The following is a 24,975-nucleotide window of genomic DNA, read 5'->3' on the forward strand; positions in this document are numbered from 1 at the left end:
GCTGCCGACCAATTCAGCCGTAGTGTCTGGTGCTCTGCTGTGACATGGCTCATCCTGTCTTCATTGCAGAGGTCCTCAAAGCCCAATCAGAATAGTGAGATTAGGAGGGGGGGGGGCAGAGGTTGTGCTGATGTAACAGTATAACTTCAGACGTCCCCTCGCCCATACCCGGGTGTGAACCAGGGACCCTCAGCACACATCAACAACAGTCACCCATCGCTCCACAAAAGCCGCGGCAGAGCAAGGGGAACCACTACTTCAAGGTCTCAGAGCAAGTGACGTCACCGATTGAAACGCTATTTAGCGCGCAACGCTAACTAAGCTAGCCTTACGGTAACTAAGCTAGCTTTTCGGTGACGAGTGGATAAGACGCTTCAGAAGGGTGGTCTGTCACGGTGTTTGTGAGGCAGAGCTCCTGGGTTTGAGCCCCAGTATGAGCTGAAAATCAAAAGGAACCAGTTTTGTCTGTAATCTGCATTTGCATAAAGAATACATGAGCATATAGTCCTATAGACTATCGTCAAGAGGATGAATGAAAATGTGTGTTTGTTTTTATTTCACCTTTATTTAACCAGGTAGGCAAGTTGAGAACAAGTTCTCATTTGCAACTGCGACCTGGCCAGGATAAAGCAAAGCAATTCGACACAAACAACAACAGAGTTACACATGGAATAAACAAAACATACAGTCAATAATACAGTAGAAAAAAATAAAGTAAAAAGTTTATAAAGAGCATGTGCAAATGAGGTAAGATAAGAGAGGTAAGGCAATAAATAGGCCATGGTGGCGAAGTACAATACAATACAATGCAATACAATATAGCAATTAAACATTGGAATGGTAGATGTGCAGAAGATGAATGTGCAAGTAGAGATACTGGGGTGCAAAGGAGCAAGATAAATAAATATCAGTTTATTATTTAACAGGAGAGGTCGAACCAAAATGTGCTGTTAAATGAGATATATTTAAAATAAAAGCAACGCAATAGAGAAACCCTGCCACGCATCTCTCACCTCGAGCGTTCGGTTACTCTTGGCCGGTCTCCAGTTGTGAATGGGATGCGGAAGCCCCGCCTGTTTCGGGATATGACGCGAACCAATGGAAAAAGCCCAGTGCGTTATGGAAGAACGTCATAGCGTCATTAGACGCCGTAAGGTTGGAACGCCTCTGTGTGAGATCCAGAACAACTCACCAAACATTTTTGTGATATGTTACGGATATGTTTCTTTAAAATTAAAAAAAAAATGTATAACAATAATTTCCCGACGCTTCAAGAGACTGAGTTGTCTTTCCATGGACTAGGAGAGTAAATCAGAGAGAGAGAGTGTTGTGAATGCTGCTAAGTCGAATTGCTTTCAACTTATTTATTGAATTGCAGAAATTCATATGGCGAGATAGCAGGCTTGGTACATTATGTTATATCGTTCGTTTGGACCATGGAGTAGTCCAACACGGACCGTTATAATGTGAGTCCTGAATCTCTGGATGTTAGAGCAAGCTAGCCAAGTTGGCTACATTCTTGTCGCCCTGTGGAGCTGGCTAGAAAATTGTGATTGTGTGCTGCTGGAGCGTTAGGCTGCAAACCAAGAAAGTGTACGTGAAAATATCTGCTTTTACATACAGGCAGATGAAACAAAGAAAAATGTTAGGTCCGGGTGCATCTTCAATCCCTAACTTACCAGGAAGGTAGTCTACTCTTAAGTGCTGGAAGATAGCCACTGTGAGTCATAACTATTGACAAGGGGAGAAGTAAATGATCATTATAAATCGCCCACATGCGCTGGATCAATCGTCGGCTTGGGGAAAGGAATCAGAAGGTGGTGGACGTGTTGAGCGCTAAACCCTTCCTGGCTGGAGGAAGATGGCGCAGCCGTTCAATTGGAAGTAGTGGCGAGAGGAGTGAAACTTCATCGGGGCTCGTTGGATTTACTAGACATCTCGACACTGATCGAAGGACACATGCAGGCCAAAAAACGGTACTTAATTCTGTTCTCCGCCGGTGCGTGTCTCATTCTGTTGTTGTACTTTGGAGGGATGCAAACCCCGCTATCCAGAAGCAACAACCGGCGTGATGACCGCAGCCTCGATGGACACCACGGGAGTCCCCGGTGGCCCCACTTCTCGGGGTCCCTGCAGCCGTTCAGCCCCTGGGACCAAATGGAGACCGAGGAGTACAACGTTCACATATCGCCACGACAGAAGAGGGATGTCATTTCGGGAGTTTATAACGGGAAACGTTGCCGGATGGACTCCTGCTTTGATTTTTCCTTGTGCAAAACCAACGGATTTAAAGTTTACGTTTACCCGCAACAGAAAGGAGAGAAGATGTCCGAGAGTTATCAGAATATTTTATCTTCCATTGAAGCTTCCAGGTTCTATACGTCTGACCCGGGACAGGCTTGTCTGCTTGTCCTGAGTTTGGACACTCTAGACAGGGACATTCTGTCTCCGCAGTATGTTCACAACCTTAGAACTAAAGTCCAGAACTTGCATCTGTGGAATAACGGAAAGAATCACCTCATCTTCAACCTCTATTCGGGAACTTGGCCCGACTACACGGAAGATCTGGGCTTCGACTTTGGACAGGCCATGCTAGCCAAGGCAAGCAGCGGCACAGAGAACTTCAGACCCTATTTCGATGTCTCCATCCCTCTTTTTGGGAAAGACCACCCCAGCGCCGGAGGGGAGAGGGGCTATTTAAAATACAACTCTATCCCGCCGTACAGGAAATACATGCTTGTGTTCAAAGGGAAACGATACCTCACTGGAATCGGATCAGACACGAGGAATGCATTATATCACGTCCATAACTCTGAGGACGTGGTGCTGCTCACCACATGTAAACACGGGAAAGACTGGCAGAAGCACAAGGATCCCCGCTGTGACCTCGACAACGCCGAATATGACAAGTAAGTACATTACTATTGTCATGGTCCTGTATAGAGAGGTCTGTTGTCGTTTTAGATTTTTCAGGTAAATGTGAGGGTGGCAGTGTGACATCACTCACCAGCCTTGATGTATGGCTGGCGTGGGACACATCAATTTTTATCAGTGTTGTCTGAGTTTGTTCGGACCCAAGGGAATTCATTAACTCAGTCGATATTGAAACAGACCTCATTAATAGAATGGAATAACAGTGATACTGCCCAGTGTGTTTATAGCAGTGGTACTGCCCAGTGTGTTTATAGCAGTGATACTGCCCAGTGTGTTTATAGCAGTGATACTGCCCAGTGTGTTTATAACAGTGATACCTAGCTGTTTATAGCAGTGATACTGCCCAGTGTGTTTATAGCAGTGATACTGCCCAGTGTGTTTATAGCAGTGATACTGCCCAGTGTGTTTATAACAGTGTGTTTATAGCAGTGATACTGCACAGTGTGTTTATAACAGTGTGTTTATAGCAGTGATACTGCCCAGTGTGTTTATAACAGTGTGTTTATAACAGTGGTACTGCCCAGTGTGTTTATAACAGTGATACTGCCCAGTGTGTTTATAACAGTGGTACTGCCCAGTGTGTTTATAACAGTGATACTGCCCAGTGTGTTTATAACAGTGGTACTGCCCAGTGTGTTTATAGCAGTGGTACTGCCCAGTGTGTTTATAGCAGTGGTACTGCCCAGTGTGTTTATAGCAGTGGTACTGCCCAGTGTGTTTATAACAGTGATACTGCCCAGTGTGTTTATAACAGTGATACTGCCCAGTGTGTTTATAGCAGTGGTACTGCCCAGTGTGTTTATAACAGTGGTACTGCCCAGTGTGTTTATAGCAGTGGTACTGCCCAGTGTGTTTATAACAGTGTGTTTATAACAGTGGTACTGCCCAGTGTGTTTATAACAGTGGTACTGCCCAGTGTGTTTATAACAGTGGTACTGCCCAGTGTGTTTATAACAGTGTGTTTATAACAGTGATACTGCCCAGTGTGTTTATAACAGTGGTACTGCCCAGTGTGTTTATAACAGTGATACTGCCCAGTGTGTTTATAGCAGTGGTACTGCCCAGTGTGTTTATAGCAGTGGTACTGCCCAGTGTGTTTATAGCAGTGGTACTGCCCAGTGTGTTTATAGCAGTGGTACTGCCCAGTGTGTTTATAACAGTGTGTTTATAACAGTGGTACTGCCCAGTGTGTTTATAACAGTGTGTTTATAACAGTGGTACTGCCCAGTGTGTTTATAACAGTGTGTTTATAACAGTGATACTGCCCAGTGTGTTTATAACAGTGTGTTTATAACAGTGGTACTGCCCAGTGTGTTTATAACAGTGATACTGCCCAGTGTGTTTATAACAGTGATACTGCCCAGTGTGTTTATAACAGTGGTACTGCCCAGTGTGTTTATAACAGTGGTACTGCCCAGTGTGTTTATAACAGTGGTACTGCCCAGTGTGTTTATAACAGTGTGTTTATAACAGTGGTACTGCCCAGTGTGTTTATAACAGTGTGTTTATAACAGTGGTACTGCCCAGTGTGTTTATAACAGTGTGTTTATAACAGTGATACTGCCCAGTGTGTTTATAACAGTGTGTTTATAACAGTGTTACTGCCCAGTGTGTTTATAACAGTGATACTGCCCAGTGTGTTTATAACAGTGGTACTGCCCAGTGTGTTTATAACAGTGATACTGCCCAGTGTGTTTATAGCAGTGGTACTGCCCAGTGTGTTTATAGCAGTGGTACTGCCCAGTGTGTTTATAGCAGTGGTACTGCCCAGTGTGTTTATAGCAGTGGTACTGCCCAGTGTGTTTATAACAGTGTGTTTATAACAGTGGTACTGCCCAGTGTGTTTATAGCAGTGGTACTGCCCAGTGTGTTTATAACAGTGATACTGCCCAGTGTGTTTATAGCAGTGATACTGCCCAGTGTGTTTATAGCAGTGGTACTGCCCAGTGTGTTTATAGCAGTGGTACTGCCCAGTGTGTTTATAGCAGTGGTACTGCCCAGTGTGTTTATAACAGTGTGTTTATAACAGTGGTACTGCCCAGTGTGTTTATAGCAGTGGTACTGCCCAGTGTGTTTATAACAGTGATACTGCCCAGTGTGTTTATAGCAGTGATACTGCCCAGTGTGTTTATAGCAGTGGTACTGCCCAGTGTGTTTATAACAGTGATACTGCCCAGTGGGTTTATAGCAGTGGTACTGCCCAGTGGGTTTATAGCAGTGGTACTGCCCAGTGGGTTTATAGCAGTGGTACTGCCCAGTGTGTTTATAACAGTTATACTGCCCAGTGTGTTTATAACAGTGGTACTGCCCAGTGTGTTTATAGCAGTGATACTGCCCAGTGTGTTTATAACAGTGGTACTGCCCAGTGTGTTTATAACAGTGATAATGCCCAGTGTGTTTATAACAGTGATACTGCCCAGTGTGTTTATAACAGTGATACTGCCCAGTGTGTTTATAGCAGTGATACTGCCCAGTGTGTTTATAACAGTGGTACTGCCCAGCGTGTTTATAGCAGTGATACTGCCCAGTGTGTTTATAGCAGTGGTACTGCCCAGCGTGTTTATAGCAGTGATACTGCCCAGCGTGTTTATAACAGTGTGTTTATAACAGTGATACTGCCCAGTGTGTTTATAACAGTGGTACTGCCCAGTGTGTTTACATACATTTACATTTAAGTCATTTAGCAGACGCTCTTATCCAGAGTTAGTGGTACTGCCCAGCGTGTTTATAGCAGTGATACTGCCCAGTGTGTTTATAGCAGTGATACTGCCCAGTGTGTTTATAACAGTGATACTGCCCAGCGTGTTTATAGCAGTGATACTGCCCAGCGTGTTTATAGCAGTGATACTGCCCAGTGTGTTTATAACAGTGATACTGCCCAGTGTGTTTATAGCAGTGTGTTTATAACAGTGATACTGCCCAGTGTGTTTATAACAGTGGTACTGCCCAGCGTGTTTATAGCAGTGATACTGCCCAGTGTGTTTATAGCAGTGATACTGCCCAGTGTGTTTATAGCAGTGATACTGCCCAGTGTGTTTATAGCAGTGATACTGCCCAGCGTGTTTATAACAGTGTGTTTATAACAGTGATACTGCCCAGCGTGTTTATAGCAGTGGTACTGCCCAGTGTGTTTATAACAGTGATACTGCCCAGTGGGTTTATAACAGTGGTACTGCCCAGTGGGTTTATAGCAGTGATACTGCCCAATGTGTTTTTAACAGTGATACTGCCCAGTGTGTTTATAACAGTGGTACTGCCCAGTATGTTTATAGCAGTGATACTGCCCAGTGTGTTTATAGCAGTGATACTGCTCAGTGTGTTTATGACAGTGATACTGCTCAATGTGTTTATAACAGTGATACTGCCCAGTGTGTTTATAACAGTGGTACTGCCCAGTGTGTTTATAACAGTGGTACTGCCCAGTGTGTTTATAACAGTGTGTTTATAACAGTGGTACTGCCCAGTGTGTTTATAACAGTGGTACTGCCCAGTGTGTTTATAACAGTGTGTTTATAACAGTGATACTGCCCAGTGTGTTTATAACAGTGGTACTGCCCAGTGTGTTTATAACAGTGATACTGCCCAGTGTGTTTATAGCAGTGGTACTGCCCAGTGTGTTTATAGCAGTGGTACTGCCCAGTGTGTTTATAGCAGTGGTACTGCCCAGTGTGTTTATAGCAGTGGTACTGCCCAGTGTGTTTATAACAGTGTGTTTATAACAGTGGTACTGCCCAGTGTGTTTATAACAGTGTGTTTATAACAGTGATACTGCCCAGTGTGTTTATAACAGTGTGTTTATAACAGTGGTACTGCCCAGTGTGTTTATAACAGTGATACTGCCCAGTGTGTTTATAACAGTGGTACTGCCCAGTGTGTTTATAACAGTGGTACTGCCCAGTGTGTTTATAACAGTGCTACTGCCCAGTGTGTTTATAACAGTGGTACTGCCCAGTGTGTTTATAACAGTGTGTTTATAACAGTGGTACTGCCCAGTGTGTTTATAACAGTGATACTGCCCAGTGTGTTTATAACAGTGGTACTGCCCAGTGTGTTTATAACAGTGATACTGCCCAGTGTGTTTATAGCAGTGGTACTGCCCAGTGTGTTTATAACAGTGTGTTTATAGCAGTGGTACTGCCCAGTGTGTTTATAGCAGTGGTACTGCCCAGTGTGTTTATAGCAGTGGTACTGCCCAGTGTGTTTATAACAGTGATACTGCCCAGTGGGTTTATAGCAGTGGTACTGCCCAGTGGGTTTATAGCAGTGGTACTGCCCAGTGTGTTTATAACAGTGATCCTGCCCAGTGTGTTTATAGCAGTGATACTGCCCAGTGTGTTTATAGCAGTGATACTGCCCAGTGTGTTTATAGCAGTGGTACTGCCCAGTGTGTTTATAACAGTGATCCTGCCCAGTGGGTTTATAGCAGTGGTACTGCCCAGTGGGTTTATAGCAGTGGTACTGCCCAGTGTGTTTATAACAGTTATACTGCCCAGTGTGTTTATAACAGTGATACTGCCCAGTGTGTTTATAACAGTGGTACTGCCCAGTGTGTTTATAACAGTGATACTGCCCAGTGTGTTTATAACAGTGATACTGCCCAGTGTGTTTATAGCAGTGATACTGCCCAGTGTGTTTATAACAGTGGTACTGCCCAGCGTGTTTATAGCAGTGATACTGCCCAGTGTGTTTATAGCAGTGATACTGCCCAGTGTGTTTATAGCAGTGATACTGCCCAGCGTGTTTATAGCAGTGATACTGCCCAGTGTGTTTATAACAGTGTGTTTATAACAGTGATACTGCCCAGTGTGTTTATAACAGTGGTACTGCCCAGTGTGTTTATAACAGTGTGTTTATAACAGTGATACTGCCCAGTGTGTTTATAGCAGTGATACTGCCCAGCGTGTTTATAACAGTGATACTGCCCAGTGTGTTTATAGCAGTGTGTTTATAACAGTGATACTGCCCAGTGTGTTTATAACAGTGGTACTGCCCAGCGTGTTTATAGCAGTGATACTGCCCAGTGTGTTTATAGCAGTGATACTGCCCAGTGTGTTTATAGCAGTGATACTGCCCAGTGTGTTTATAACAGTGGTACTGCCCAGTGTGTTTATAACAGTGTGTTTATAGCAGTGGTACTGCCCAGTGTGTTTATAGCAGTGATACTGCCCAGTGTGTTTATAGCAGTGGTACTGCCCAGTGTGTTTATAGCAGTGGTACTGCCCAGTGTGTTTATAGCAGTGGTACTGCCCAGTGTGTTTATAACAGTGTGTTTATAACAGTGGTACTGCCCAGTGTGTTTATAGAGGTGTGACTCTCCCTGCGTGTTTTATAGAGGTGAGACTCTCCCTGTGTGTTTTATAGAGGTGAGACTCTCCCTGTGTGTTTTATGAGTCTACGCCTTCACTATGGTGAATCACTAAAACAATACAGAAATACACTACGGAAAAAGAAGGAACAGCATGTCAGAAATCAGCTCAATGTAATTGAAGAATCCATAGACTCTAACCACTTCTGGGAAAATTGGAAAACACTAAACAAACAACAACACGAAGAATTATCTATCCAAAATGGAGATGTATGGGTAAACCACTTCTCCAATCTTTTTGGCTCTATAACAAAGAATAAAGAGCAAAAACATATACATGATCAAATACAGATCTTAGAATCAACTATTAAAGACTACCAGAACCCACTGGATTCTCCAATAACATTGAATGAGTTACAGGACAAAATAAAAACCCTCCAACCCAAAAAGGCCTGTGGTGTTGATGGTATCCTCAATGAAATGATCAAATATACAGACAACAAATTCCAATTGGCTATACTAAAACTCTTTAACATCATCCTTAGCTCTGGCATCTTCCCCAATATTTGGAACCAAGGACTGATCACCCCAATCCACAAAAATGGAGACAAATTTGACCCCAATAACTACCGTGGAATATGCGTCAACAGTAACCTTGGGAAAATCCTCTGCATTATCATTAACAGCAGACTCGTACACTTCCTCAATGAAAACAATGTACTGAGCAAATGTCAAATTGGCTTTTTACCAAATTACCGTACAACAGACCATGTATTCACCCTGCACACCCTAATTGACAACCAAACAAACCAAAACAAAGGCAAAGTCTTCTCATGCTTTGTTGATTTCAAAAAAGCCTTCGACTCAATTTGGCATGAGGGTCTGCTATACAAACTGTTGGAAAGTGGTGTTGGGGGTAAAACATACGACATCATAAAATCCATGTACACAAACAACAAGTGTGCGGTTAAAATTGGCAAAAAACACACACATTTCTTCACACAGGGTCGTGGGGTTAGACAGGGATGCAGCTTAAGCCCCACCCTCTTCAACATATATATCAACGAACTGGCGCGGGCACTAGAAAAGTCTGCAGCACCCGGCCTCACCCTACTAGAATCTGAAGTCAAATGTCTGCTGTTTGCTGATGATCTGGTGCTTCTGTCACCAACCAAGGAGGGCCTACAGCAGCACCTAGATCTTATGCACAGATTCTGTCAGACCTGGGCCCTGACAGTAAATCTCAGTAAGACCAAAATAATGGTGTTCCAAAAAAGGTCCAGTCACCAGGACCACAAATACAAATTCCATCTAGACACTGTTGCCCTAGAGCACACAAAAAACTATACATACCTTGGCCTAAACATCAGCGCCACAGGTAACTTCCACAAAGCTGTGAACGATCTGAGAGACAAGGCAAGAAGGGCATTCTATGCCATCAAAAGGAACATAAATTTCAACATACCAATTAGGATTTGGCTAAAAATACTTGAATCAGTCATAGAGCCCATTGCCCTTTATGGTTGTGAGGTCTGGGGTCCGCTCACCAACCAAGACTTCACAAAATGGGACAAACACCAAATTGAGACTCTGCACGCAGAATTCTGCAAAAATATCCTCAGTGTACAACGTAGAACACCAAATAATGCATGCAGAGCAGAATTAGGCCGATACCCACTAATTATCAAAATCCAGAAAAGAGCAGTTAAATTCTATAACCACCTAAAAGGAAGCGATTCCCAAACCTTCCACAACAAAGCCATCACCTACAGAGAGATGAACCTGGAGAAGAGTCCCCTAAGCAAGCTGGTCCTGGGGCTCTGTTCACAAACACACCCTACAGAGCCCCATGACAGCAGCACAATTAGACCCAACCAAATCATGAGAAAACAAAAAGATAATTACTTGACACACTGGAAAGAATTAACAAAAAAACAGAGCAAACTAGAATGCTATTTGGCCCTACACAGAGAGTACACAGCGGCAGAATACCTGACCACTGTGACTGACCCAAAATTAAGGAAAGCTTTGACTATGTACAGACTCAGCGAGCATAGCCTTGCTATTGAGAAAGGCCGACGTAGGCAGACATGGCTCTCAAGAGAAGACAGGCTATGTGCTCACTGCCCACAAAATGAGGTGGAAACTGAGCTGCACTTCCTAACCTCCTGCCCAATGTATGACCATATTAGAGAGACATATTTCCCTCAGATTACACAGATCCACAAAGAATTCGAAAACAAATCCAATTTTGAAAAACTCCCATATCTACTGGGTGAAATTCCACAGTGTGCCATCAGAGCAGCAAGATTTGTGACCTGTTGCCACGAGAAAAGGGCAACCAGTGAAGAACACGCACCATTGTAAATACAACACATATCTATGCTTATTTATTTTATCTTGTGTCCTTTACCATTTGCACATTGTAAAAACACTGTATATATATATATATAATATGACATTTGTAATGTCTTTATTGTTTTGAAACTTCTGTATGTGTGATGTCTACTGTTATTTTTTATTGTTTATTTCACTTTATATATTATATACCTTACTTGCTTTGGCAATGTTAACACATGTTTCCCATGCCAATAAAGCCCCTTGAATTGAATTGAATTGAATTTATAGAGGTGTGACTCTCCCTGCGTGTTTTATAGAGGTGAGACTCTCCCTGCGTGTTTTATAGAGTTGACACTCTCCCTGCGTTTTTTATAGAGGTGAGACTCTCCCTGTGTGTTTTATAGAGGTGTGACTCTCCCTGCGTGTTTTATAGAGGTGAGACTCTCCCTGCGTGTTTTATAGAGTTGAGACTCTCCCTGCGTGTTTTATAGAGTTGAGACTCTCCCTGCGTGTTTTATAGAGGTGAGACTCTCCCTGCGTGTTTTATAGAGGTGAGACTCTCCCTGCGTGTTTTATAGAGGTGAGACTCTCCCTGCGTGTTTTATAGAGGTGAGACTCTCCCTGCGTGTTTTATAGAGGTGAGACTCTCCCTGTGTGTTTTATAGAGGTGAGACTCTCCCTGTGTGTTTTATAGAGGTGAGACTCTCCGTGTGTGTTTTATAGAGGTGAGACTCTCCCTGTGTGTTTTATAGAGGTGAGACTCTCCCTGTTTTATACCGGTGAGACTCTCCCTGTGGGTTTTATAGAGGTGAGACTCTCCCTGTGTGTTTCAGGTCGTATTTACAAGAACAATGTAGTGTTGAAAGCCAGTTGAAGGCCCACCACTCTGAAACCATTGAAAGCCAGTTGGAGGCCCACCACTCTGAAACCATTGAAAGCCAGTTGAAGGCCCACCACTCTGAAACCATTGAAAGCCAGTTGAAGGCCCAACACTCTGAAACCATTGAAAGCCAGTTGAAGGCCCACCACTCTGAAACCATTGAAAGCCAGTTGAAGGCCCACCACTCTAAAACCATTGAAAGCCAGTTGGAGGCCCACCACTCTGAAACCATTGAAAGCCAGTTGAAGGTCCACCACTCTGAAACCATTGAAAGCCAGTTGAAGGCCCACCACTCTGAAACCATTGAAAGCCAGTTGGAGGCCCACCACTCTGAAACCATTGAAAGCCAGTTGAAGGCCCAACACTCTGAAACCATTGAAAGCCAGTTGAAGGCCCACCACTCTGAAACCATTGAAAGCCAGTTGGAGGCCCACCACTCTGAAACCATTGAAAGCCAGTTGAAGGCCCACCACTCTGAAACCATTGAAAGCCAGTTGGAGGCCCACCACTCTGAAACCATTGAAAGCCAGTTGAAGGTCCACCACTCTGAAACCATTGAAAGCCAGTTGAAAGCCAGTTGAAGGCCCACCACTCTGAAACCATTGAAAGCCAGTTGAAGGCCCACCACTCTGAAACCATTGAAAGCCAGTTGAGGCCCACCACTCTGAAACCATTGAAAGCCAGTTGAAGGCCCACCACTCTGAAACCATTGAAAGCCAGTTGAAGGCCCACCACTCTGAAACCATTGAAAGCCAGTTGAAGGCCCACCACTCTGAAACCATTGAAAGCCAGTTGAAGGCCCACCACTCTGAAACCATTGAAAGCCAGTTGAAGGTCCACCACTCTGAAACCATTGAAAGCCAGTTGAAGGCCCACCACTCTGAAACCATTGAAAGCCAGTTGAAGGCCCACCACTCTGAAACCATTGAAAGCCAGTTGAAGGCCCACCACTCTGAAACCATTGAAAGCCAGTTGAAGGCCCACCACTCTGAAACCATTGAAAGCCAGTTGAAGGCCCACCACTCTGAAAACCATTGCCAGTTGAAGGCCCACCACTCTGAAACCATTGAAAGCCAGTTGAAGGCCCACCACTCCATGAAACCATTGAAAGCCAGTTGGAGGCCCACCACTCTGAAACCATTGAAAGCCAGTTGAAGGCCCACCACTCTGAAACCATTGAAAGCCAGTTGAAGGCCCACCACTCTGAAACCAGGAGGCAAAGTATGTTGAATCTTTTCATCCAAGTTTGTCCTCCCTTCTTATTGAACCAGATGGGTCTCATCTCCAGTCAACATCTAGAATTCCCACTGCTGGTCTGATGGTGCTGCTAATATCAGTCACAGTCTACTATCAGTCACAGTCTACCATCAGTCACAGTCTACCATCAGTCACAGTCTACCATCAGTCACAGTCTACCATCAGTCACAGTCTACCATCAGTCACAGTCTACCATCAGTCACAGTCTACCATCAGTCACAGTCTACCATCAGTCACAGTCTACCATCAGTCACAGTCTACCATCAGTCACAGTCTACCATCAGTCACAGTCTACCATCAGTCAGTCTACCATCAGTCACAGTCTACCATCAGTCACAGTCTACCATCAGTCAGTACCATCAGTCACAGTCTACCATCAGTCACAGTCTACCATCAGTCACAGTCTACCATCAGTCACAGTCTACCATCAGTCAGTACCATCAGTCACAGTCTACCATCAGTCACAGTCTACCATCAGTCACAGTCTACCATCAGTCACAGTCTACCATCAGTCACAGTCTACCATCAGTCACAGTCTACCATCAGTCACAGTCTACCATCAGTCACAGTCTACCATCAGTCACAGTCTACCATCAGTCACAGTCTACCATCAGTCACAGTCTACCATCATCAGTCACAGTCTACCATCAGTCACAGTCTACCATCAGTCACAGTCTACCATCAGTCACAGTCACAGTCTACCATCAGTCACAGTCTACCATCAGTCACAGTCTACCATCAGTCACAGTCTACCATCAGTCACAGTCTACCATCAGTCACAGTCTACCATCAGTCTACCATCAGTCACAGTCTACCATCAGTCACAGTCTACCATCAGTCACAGTCTACCATCAGTCACAGTCTACCATCAGTCACAGTCTACCATCAGTCACAGTCTACCATCAGTCACAGTCTACCATCAGTCACAGTCTACCATCAGTCACAGTCTACCATCAGTCACAGTCTACCATCAGTCACAGTCTACCATCAGTCACAGTCTACCATCAGTCACAGTCTACCATCAGTCACAGTCTACCATCAGTCACAGTCTACCATCAGTCACAGTCTACCATCAGTCACAGTCTACCATCAGTCACAGTCACATCAGTACCATCAGTCATCAGTCACAGTCTACCATCAGTCACAGTCTACCATCAGTCACAGTCTACCATCAGTCACAGTCTACCATCAGTCACAGTCTACCATCAGTCACAGTCTACCATCAGTCACAGTCAGTCACAGTCTACCATCAGTCACAGTCTACCATCAGTCACAGTCTACCATCAGTCACAGTCTACCATCAGTCACAGTCTACCATCAGTCACAGTCTACCATCAGTCACAGTCTACCATCAGTCACAGTCTACCATCAGTCACAGTCTACCATCAGTCACAGTCACAGTCTACCATCAGTCACAGTCAGTACCATCAGTCACAGTCTACCATCAGTCACAGTCTACCATCAGTCACAGTCTACCATCAGTCACAGTCTACCATCAGTCACAGTCTACCATCAGTCACAGTCTACCATCAGTCACAGTCTACCATCAGTCACAGTCTACCATCAGTCACAGTCACAGTCTACCATCAGTCACAGTCTACCATCAGTCACAGTCTACCATCAGTCACAGTCTACCATCAGTCACAGTCACAGTCTACCATCAGTCACAGTCTACCATCAGTCACAGTCACAGTCTACCATCAGTCACAGTCTACCATCAGTCACAGTCTACCATCAGTCACAGTCTACCATCAGTCACAGTCTACCATCAGTCACAGTCACAGTCTACCATCAGTCACAGTCTACCATCAGTCACAGTCTACCATCAGTCACAGTCTACCATCAGTCACAGTCACAGTCTACCATCAGTCACAGTCACAGTCTACCATCAGTCACAGTCTACCATCAGTCACAGTCTACCATCAGTCACAGTCTACCATCAGTCACAGTCACAGTCTACCATCAGTCACAGTCTACCATCAGTCACAGTCTACCATCAGTCACAGTCACAGTCTACCATCAGTCACAGTCTACCATCAGTCACAGTCTACCATCAGTCACAGTCTACCATCAGTCACAGTCTACCATCAGTCACAGTCTACCATCAGTCACAGTCTACCATCAGTCACAGTCTACCATCAGTCACAGTCTCAGTCTACCATCAGTCACAGTCTACCATCAGTCACAGTCTACCATCAGTCACAGTCTACCATCAGTCACAGTCTACCATCAGTCACAGTCTACCATCAGTCACAGTCTACCATCAGTCACAGTCTACCATCAGTCACAGTCTACCATCAGTCACAGTCTACCATCAGTCACAGTCACAGTCTACCATCAGTCACAGTCACAGTCTACCATCAGTCACAGTCTACCATCAGTCACAGTCTACCATCAGTCACAGTCTACCATCAGTCACAGTCTACCATCAGTCACAGTCTACCATCAGTCACAGTCTACCATCAGTCACAGTCTACCATCAGTCACAGTCTACCATCAGTCACAGTCTACCATCAGTCAGTCACAGTCTACCATCAGTCACAGTCTACCATCAGTCACAGTCTACCATCAGTCACAGTCTACCATCAGTCACAGTCTACCATCAGTCACAGTCTACCATCAGTCACAGTCTACCATCAGTCACAGTCTACCATCAGTCACAGTCACAGTCTACCATCAGTCACAGTCTACCATCAGTCACAGTCTACCATCAGTCACAGTCTACCATCAGTCACAGTCTACCATCAGTCACAGTCACAGTCTACCATCAGTCACAGTCTACCATCAGTCACAGTCTACCATCAGTCACAGTCTACCATCAGTCACAGTCTACCATCAGTCACAGTCTACCATCAGTCACAGTCTACCATCAGTCACAGTCTACCATCAGTCATACCATCAGTCACAGTCTACCATCAGTCACAGTCTACCATCATCAGTCACAGTCACAGTCTACCATCAGTCACAGTCACAGTCATACCATCAGTCACAGTCTACCATCAGTCACAGTCTACCATCAGTCACAGTCTAGTCCATCATCAGTCTACCATCAGTCACAGTCTACCATCAGTCACAGTCTACCATCAGTCACAGTAGTCTACCATCAGTCACAGTCTACCATCAGTCACAGTCTACCATCAGTCACAGTCTACCATCAGTCACAGTCTACCATCAGTCACAGTCTACCATCAGTCAGTCATCAGTCACAGTCTACCATCAGTCACAGTCTACCATCAGTCACAGTCTACCATCAGTCAGTCACAGTCTACCATCAGTCACAGTCTACCATCAGTCACAGTCTACCATCAGTCAGTCTACCATCAGTCACAGTCTACCATCAGTCACAGTCTACCATCAGTCACAGTCTACCATCAGTCACAGTCTACCATCAGTCACAGTCTACCATCAGTCACAGTCTACCATCAGTCACAGTCTACCATCAGTCACAGTCACAGTCTACCATCAGTCACAGTCTACCATCAGTCACAGTCTACCATCAGTCACAGTCTACCATCAGTCACAGTCTACCATCAGTCACAGTCTACCATCAGTCACAGTCTACCATCAGTCACAGTCTACCATCAGTCACAGTCTACCATCAGTCACAGTCTACCATCACCATCAGTCACAGTCTACCATCAGTCACAGTCACAGTCTACCATCAGTCACAGTCTACCATCAGTCACAGTCACAGTCTACCATCAGTCACAGTCTACCATCAGTCACAGTCTACCATCAGTCACAGTCTACCATCAGTCACAGTCTACCATCAGTCACAGTCTACCATCAGTCACAGTCTACCATCAGTCACAGTCTACATCATCAGTCACAGTCTACCATCAGTCACAGTCTACCATCAGTCACAGTCTACCATCAGTCTACCATCAGTCACAGTCTACCATCAGTCACAGTCTACCATCAGTCACAGTCTACCATCAGTCACAGTCTACCATCAGTCACAGTCTACCATCAGTCACAGTCTACCATCAGTCACAGTCTACCATCAGTCACAGTCTACCATCAGTCACAGTCTACCATCAGTCACAGTCTACCATCAGTCACAGTCTACCATCAGTCACAGTCTACCATCAGTCACAGTCTACCATCAGTCACAGTCTACCATCTACCATCAGTCACAGTCTACCATCAGTCACAGTCTACCATCAGTCACAGTCTACCATCAGTCACAGTCTACCATCAGTCACAGTCTACATCATCAGTCACAGTCTACCATCAGTCACAGTCTACCATCAGTCACAGTCACAGTCTACCATCAGTCACAGTCTACCATCAGTCACAGTCTACCATCAGTCACAGTCTACCATCAGTCACAGTCTACCATCAGTCACAGTCTACCATCAGTCACAGTCTACCATCAGTCACAGTCTACCATCAGTCAGTCACAGTCTACCATCAGTCACAGTCTACCATCAGTCACAGTCTACCATCAGTCACAGTCTACCATCAGTCACAGTCTACCATCAGTCACAGTCTACCATCAGTCACAGTCTACCATCAGTCACAGTCTACCATCAGTCACAGTCTACCATCAGTCACAGTCTACCATCAGTCACAGTCTACCATCAGTCACAGTCTACCCATCAGTCACAGTCTACCATCAGTCACAGTCTACCATCAGTCACAGTCTACCATCAGTCACAGTCTACCATCAGTCACAGTCTACCATCAGTCACAGTCTACCATCAGTCACAGTCACAGTCTACAGTCACCATCAGTCACAGTCTACCATCAGTCAGTCACCAGTCACAGTCTACCATCAGTCACAGTCTACCATCAGTCACAGTCTACCATCAGTCACAGTCTACCATCAGTCACAGTCTACCATCAGTCACAGTCTACCATCAGTCACAGTCTACCATCAGTCACAGTCTACCATCAGTCACAGTCTACCATCAGTCACAGTCTACCATCAGTCACAGTCTACCATCAGTCATCAGTCACAGTCTACCATCAGTCACAGTCTACCATCAGTCACAGTCTACCATCAGTCACAGTCTACCATCAGTCACAGTCTACCATCAGTCACAGTCTACCATCAGTCACAGTCTACCATCAGTCACAGTCTACCATCAGTCACAGTCACAGTCTACCATCAGTCACAGTCTACCATCAGTCACAGTCACAGTCTACCATCAGTCACAGTCTACCATCAGTCACAGTCTACCATCAGTCACAGTCTACCATCAGTCACAGTCACAGTCTACCATCAGTCACAGTCTACCATCAGTCACAGTCTACCATCAGTCACAGTCTACCATCAGTCACAGTCTACCATCAGTCACAGTCTACCATCAGTCACAGTCTACCATCAGTCACAGTCTACCATCAGTCACAGTCTACCATCAGTCACAGTCTACCATCAGTCACAGTCTACCATCAGTCACAGTCTACCATCAGTCACAGTCTACCATCAGTCACAGTCTACCATCAGTCACAGTCTACCATCAGTCACAGTCTACCATCAGTCACAGTCTACCATCAGTCACAGTCTACCATCAGTCACAGTCTACCATCAGTACCATCAGTCAGTCTACCATCAGTCACAGTCTACCATCAGTCACAGTCACAGTCATCAGTCACAGTCTACCATCAGTCACAGTCTACCATCAGTCACAGTCTACCATCAGTCACAGTCTACCATCAGTCACAGTCTACCATCAGTCACAGTCTACCATCAGTCACAGTCTACCATCAGTCACAGTCTACCATCAGTCACAGTCTACCATCAGTCACAGTCTACCATCAGTCACAGTCTACCATCAGTCACAGTCTACCATCAGTCACAGTCTACCATCAGTCACAGTCTACCATCAGTCACAGTCTACCATCAGTCACAGTCTACCATCAGTCACAGTCTACCATCAGTCACAGTCTACCATCAGTCACAGTCTACCATCCAGTCTACCATCAGTCACAGTCTACCATCAGTCACAGTCTACCATCAGTCACAGTCTACCATCAGTCACAGTCTACCATCAGTCACAGTCTACCATCAGTCACAGTCTACCATCAGTCACAGTCTACCATCAGTCACAGTCTACCATCAGTCACAGTCTACCATCAGTCACAGTCTACCATCAGTCACAGTCTACCATCAGTCACAGTCTACCATCAGTCACAGTCTACCATCAGTCACAGTCTACCATCAGTCACAGTCTACCATCAGTCACAGTCTACCATCAGTCACAGTCTACCATCAGTCACAGTCTACCATCAGTCACAGTCTACCATCAGTCACAGTCTACCATCAGTCACAGTCTACCATCAGTCACAGTCTACCATCAGTCACAGTCAACCATCAGTCACAGTCTACCATCAGTCACAGTCTACCATCAGTCACAGTCTACCATCAGTCACAGTCTACCATCAGTCATCAGTCACAGTCTACCATCAGTCACAGTCTACCATCAGTCACAGTCTACCATCAGTCACAGTCTACCATCAGTCACAGTCTACCATCAGTCACAGTCTACCATCAGTCACAGTCTACCATCAGTCACAGTCTACCATCAGTCACAGTCTACCATCAGTCACAGTCACAGTCTACCATCAGTCACAGTCTACCATCAGTCACAGTCTACCATCAGTCACAGTCTACCATCAGTCACAGTCTACCATCAGTCACAGTCTACCATCAGTCACAGTCTACCATCAGTCACAGTCTACCATCAGTCACAGTCTACCATCAGTCACAGTCTACCATCAGTCACAGTCTACCATCAGTCACAGTCTACCATCAGTCACAGTCTACCATCAGTCACAGTCTACCATCGGTCACAGTCTACCATCAGTCACAGTCACAGTCTACCATCAGTCACAGTCTACCATCAGTCACAGTCACAGTCTACCATCAGTCACAGTCTACCATCAGTCACAGTCACAGTCTACCATCAGTCACAGTCTACCATCAGTCACAGTCTACCATCAGTCACAGTCTACCATCAGTCACAGTCTACCATCAGTCACAGTCTACCATCAGTCACAGTCTACCATCAGTCACAGTCTACCATCAGTCACAGTCACAGTCTACCATCAGTCACAGTCTACCATCAGTCACAGTCTACCATCAGTCACAGTCTACCATCAGTCACAGTCTACCATCAGTCACAGTCTACCATCATCAGTCACAGTCTACCATCAGTCACAGTCTACCATCAGTCACAGTCTACCATCAGTCACAGTCTACCATCAGTCACAGTCTACCATCAGTCACAGTCTACCATCAGTCACAGTCTACCATCAGTCACAGTCACAGTCTACCATCAGTCACAGTCTACAGTCACCATCAGTCACAGTCTACCATCAGTCACAGTCTACCATCAGTCACCATCACCATCAGTCACAGTCTACCATCAGTCACAGTCTACCATCAGTCACAGTCTACCATCAGTCACAGTCTACCATCAGTCACAGTCTACCATCAGTCACAGTCACAGTCTACCATCAGTCACAGTCACAGTCTACCATCAGTCACAGTCACAGTCTACCATCAGTCACAGTCTACCATCAGTCACAGTCTACCATCAGTCACAGTCTACCATCAGTCACAGTCTACCATCAGTCACAGTCTACCATCACAGTCTACCATCAGTCACAGTCTACCATCAGTCACAGTCTACCATCAGTCACAGTCTACCATCAGTCACAGTCTACCATCAGTCACAGTCTACCATCAGTCACAGTCACAGTCTACCATCAGTCACAGTCACAGTCTACCATCAGTCACAGTCACAGTCTACCATCAGTCACAGTCACAGTCTACCATCAGTCACAGTCTACCATCAGTCACAGTCTACCATCAGTCACAGTCTACCATCAGTCACAGTCTACCATCAGTCACAGTCTACCATCAGTCACAGTCTACCATCAGTCACAGTCTACCATCAGTCACAGTCTACCATCAGTCACAGTCTACCATCGGTCACAGTCTACCATCAGTCACAGTCACAGTCTACCATCAGTCACAGTCTACCATCAGTCACAGTCACAGTCTACCATCAGTCACAGTCTACCATCAGTCACAGTCTACCATCAGTCACAGTCACAGTCTACCATCAGTCACAGTCTACCATCAGTCACAGTCACAGTCTACCATCAGTCACAGTCTACCATCAGTCACAGTCACAGTCTACCATCAGTCACAGTCTACCATCAGTCACAGTCTACCATCAGTCACAGTCACAGTCTACCATCAGTCACAGTCTACCCATCAGTCACAGTCTACCATCAGTCACAGTCTACCATCAGTCACAGTCTACCATCAGTCATCAGTCACAGTCTACCATCAGTCACAGTCTACCATCAGTCACAGTCTACCATCAGTCACAGTCTACCATCAGTCACAGTCTACCATCAGTCACAGTCTACCATCACCATCAGTCACAGTCACAGTCTACCATCAGTCACAGTCTACCATCAGTCACAGTCTACCATCAGTCACAGTCTACCATCAGTCACAGTCTACCATCAGTCACAGTCTACCATCAGTCACAGTCTACCATCAGTCACAGTCTACCATCAGTCACAGTCTACCATCAGTCACAGTCTACCATCAGTCACAGTCTACCATCAGTCACAGTCTACCATCAGTCACAGTCTACCATCAGTCACAGTCTACCATCAGTCACAGTCTACCATCAGTCACAGTCTACCATCAGTCACAGTCTACCATCAGTCACAGTCTACCATCAGTCACAGTCTACCATCAGTCACAGTCTACCATCAGTCACAGTCTACCATCAGTCACAGTCTACCATCAGTCACAGTCTACCATCAGTCACAGTCTACATCATCAGTCACAGTCTACCATCAGTCACAGTCACAGTCTACCATCAGTCACAGTCTACCATCAGTCACAGTCTACCATCAGTCACAGTCTACCATCAGTCACAGTCTACCATCAGTCACAGTCTACCATCAGTCACAGTCTACCATCAGTCACAGTCTACCAGTCACAGTCTACCATCAGTCACAGTCTACCATCAGTCACAGTCTACCATCAGTCTACCATCACAGTCTACCATCAGTCACAGTCTACCATCAGTCACAGTCTACCATCAGTCACAGTCTACCATCAGTCACAGTCTACCATCAGTCACAGTCTACCATCAGTCACAGTCTACCATCAGTCACAGTCTACCATCAGTCACAGTCTACCATCAGTCACAGTCTACCATCAGTCACAGTCTACCATCGGTCACAGTCTACCATCAGCCACAGTCTACCATCAGCCACAGTCTACCATCAGTCACAGTCTACCATCAGTCACAGTCATCAGTCACAGTCTACCATCAGTCACAGTCTACCATCAGTCACAGTCTACCATCAGTCACAGTCTACCATCAGTCACAGTCTACCATCAGTCACAGTCTACCATCAGTCACAGTCTACCATCAGTCACAGTCTACCATCAGTCACAGTCTACCATCAGTCACAGTCTACCAGTCACAGTCTACCATCAGTCACAGTCACAGTCTACCATCAGTCACAGTCTACCATCAGTCACAGTCTACCATCAGTCACAGTCTACCATCAGTCACAGTCTACATCATCAGTCACAGTCTACCATCAGTCACAGTCTACCATCAGTCACAGTCTACCATCAGTCACAGTCATCAGTCTACCATCAGTCACAGTCTACCATCAGTCACAGTCTACCATCAGTCACAGTCTACCATCAGTCACAGTCTACCATCAGTCAGTCGGTCAGTACCATCAGTCACAGTCTACCATCAGTCACAGTCAGTCACAGTCTACCATCAGTCACAGTCTACCATCAGTCACAGTCTACCATCAGATCTACCATCAGTCCAGTCTACCATCAGTCACAGTCTACCACAGTCACAGTCTACCATCAGTCACAGTCCAGTATCATAGTCACAGTCTACCATCAGTCACAGTCTACCATCAGTCACAGTCTACCATCAGTCACAGTCACAGTCTACCATCAGTCACAGTCTACCATCAGTAGTCTACCATCAGTCACAGCCAGACAGTCTACCATCAGTCACAGACAGTCTACCATCAGTCACAGTCTACCATCAGTCACAGTCTACCATCAGTCACAGTCTACCATCAGCCACAGTCTACCATCAGTCACAGTCTACCATCAGTCACAGTCTACCATCAGTCACAGTCTACCATCACAGGCAGTCAGCCAGTCAGTCACAGGCAGTCCAGGATCTATCAGCCAGCCAGACAGACAGACAGACAGACAGTCCAGTATCTATCAGCCAGCCAGACAGACAGACAGACAGACAGACAGTCCAGTATCTATCTATCAGCCAGCCAGACAGACAGACAGACAGACAGACCAGTATCTATCAGCCAGCCAGACAGACAGACAGACAGTCCAGTATCTATCAGCCAGCCAGACAGACAGACAGACCAGTATCTACCAGACAGACAGACAGTCCAGTATCTATCAGCCAGCCAGATAGACAGACAGACCAGTATCTACCAGACAGACAGACAGTCCAGTATCTATCAGCCAGCCAGCCAGACAGACAGACCAGTATCTATCTGTCAGTCAGTCACAGAGCTACTGCATATTGTTCCTGCTGCTCTGAGGTCAAACCCTTCTGAATGACCATGTCCAGGAAGCCCAGGTCCCTTCCCTGGCATTAAAACCATCTGAATAAACTGACCCGGTCTCTGTTTAGTCAGTGGGCTCCCTGTCCCCCAGACCCTAACAGTACTGTTGTTACTCTGACTGTGGCTCAGCTGGCACACGTTCATCAGGGCACAATGTTTTGAAACCTCTCCACTTTGAAAACAAAACAAGCTCTTCTCATTGGACAATGTCCTCTTAGTCCCTCCGGCCTGTTTTGAGTCTTGTTTTCATTGCGTTTTATGCCTAATGAACACAACCCTGCCCTGTGTGTTGGACTGTGGCTCATTGATGGGTTAGTGGGGTAGTCTGGGTACACTGCCCCGGTGACAGCAGGGAAAGCCTACCTCCCACTGTTGACTCAGTCACTTCCCAGCAGCAGGACCCCACTCTGTAGCCTGCATCCCAATTGGCTCCCTATTCCCTAGTTAGTGCACTAGTTTTGACCAGGGGTGATAGGTCTCTGGTCAAAAGTAGGGCACTAATATAGGTAATAGGGAGCCATTTGGGATGCACTGTTGACTCAGTCACTTCCCAGCAGCAGGACCCCACTCTGTAGCTTGCATCCCAATTGGCTCCCTATTCCCCAGTTAGTGCACTAGTTTTGACCTGGGCTGATAAGTCTCTGGCCAAAAGTAGTGCACTATATAGGGAGCCATTTGGGATGCAGACAATGGCCCCTGGAATGTGTCCTGTTTAAACTTCCTGACTGTGGTGGTGCTGTGTGTGGATGGTGCTGGGTGGCTTAGAGCTCTCCTACCCCAGCACGACGGGCCCCGACAGGATACATCGGGTTAGGGCCGGGCCTGTTTTCTTTCATCAGTAACTAAGGTACGGGCCGGGCCTGTTTTCTTTCATCAGTAACTAAGGTACGGGCCGGGCCTGTTTTCTTTCATCAGTATCTAAGGTACGGGCCTGTTTTCTTTCATCAGTAACTAGGGCCGGGCCTGTTTTCTTTCATCAGTAACTAAGGTACGGGCCTGTTTTCTTTCATCAGTAACTAGGGCCGGGCCTGTTTTCTTTCATCAGTAACTAAGGTACGGGCCTGTTTTCTTTCATCAGTAACTAGGAGCCAGGCCTGTTTTCTTTAATCAGTAACAAAGGTACGGGTCTGGCCTGTTTTCTTTCATCAGTAACTAGGGTACGGGCCTGTTTTCTTTCATCAGTAACTAGGGGCCGGGTCTGTTTTCTTTCATCAGTAACTAGGGGCCAGGTCTGTTTTCTTTCATCAGTAACTAGGGGCCAGGTCTGTTTTCTTTCATCAGTAACTAGGGGCCAGGCCTGTTTTCTTTCATCAGTAACTAGGGGCCGGGCCTGTTTTCTTTCATCAGTAACTAGGGGCCAGGCCTGTTTACTTTAATCAGTAACTAGGGGCCAGGCCTGTTTTCTTTCGTCAGTAACTAGGGGCCAGGCCTGTTTTCTTTCATCAGTAACTAGGGGCCAGGCCTGTTTACTTTAATCAGTAACTAGGGGCCAGGCCTGTTTTCTTTCGTCAGTAACTAGGGGCCAGGCCTGTTTTCTTTCATCAGTAACTAGGGGCCAGGCCTGTTTATTTTAATCAGTAACTAGGGGCCAGGCCTGTTTACTTTCATCAGTAACTAGGGGCCAGGCCTGTTTACTTTCATCAGT

General features: G+C 45.8%; 1 protein-coding gene across 2 annotated transcripts in view; it reads left to right on the forward strand.

Annotated features, from left to right (window-relative positions):
* Positions 1 to 1,157: 1,157 nt before the first annotated feature.
* LOC135520979 (exostosin-1a-like) overlaps positions 1,158 to 24,975 on the forward strand; it is a 137,656-nt gene continuing 113,838 nt past the window's right edge. For both annotated transcript variants that reach the window (XR_010452471.1, XM_064946866.1), the window contains exon 1: positions 1,158 to 2,909. Coding sequence is in view for 1 of the 2 variants with exons in the window: in XM_064946866.1 (XP_064802938.1) it covers positions 1,960 to 2,909 (950 nt within the window). In the remaining variant the exon portion in view is untranslated. The remainder of the gene's footprint in view (positions 2,910 to 24,975) is intronic.

This window comes from Oncorhynchus masou, chromosome 29 (assembly GCF_036934945.1).
Source record: "Oncorhynchus masou masou isolate Uvic2021 chromosome 29, UVic_Omas_1.1, whole genome shotgun sequence".
Lineage (NCBI taxonomy): Eukaryota > Metazoa > Chordata > Actinopteri > Salmoniformes > Salmonidae > Oncorhynchus > Oncorhynchus masou.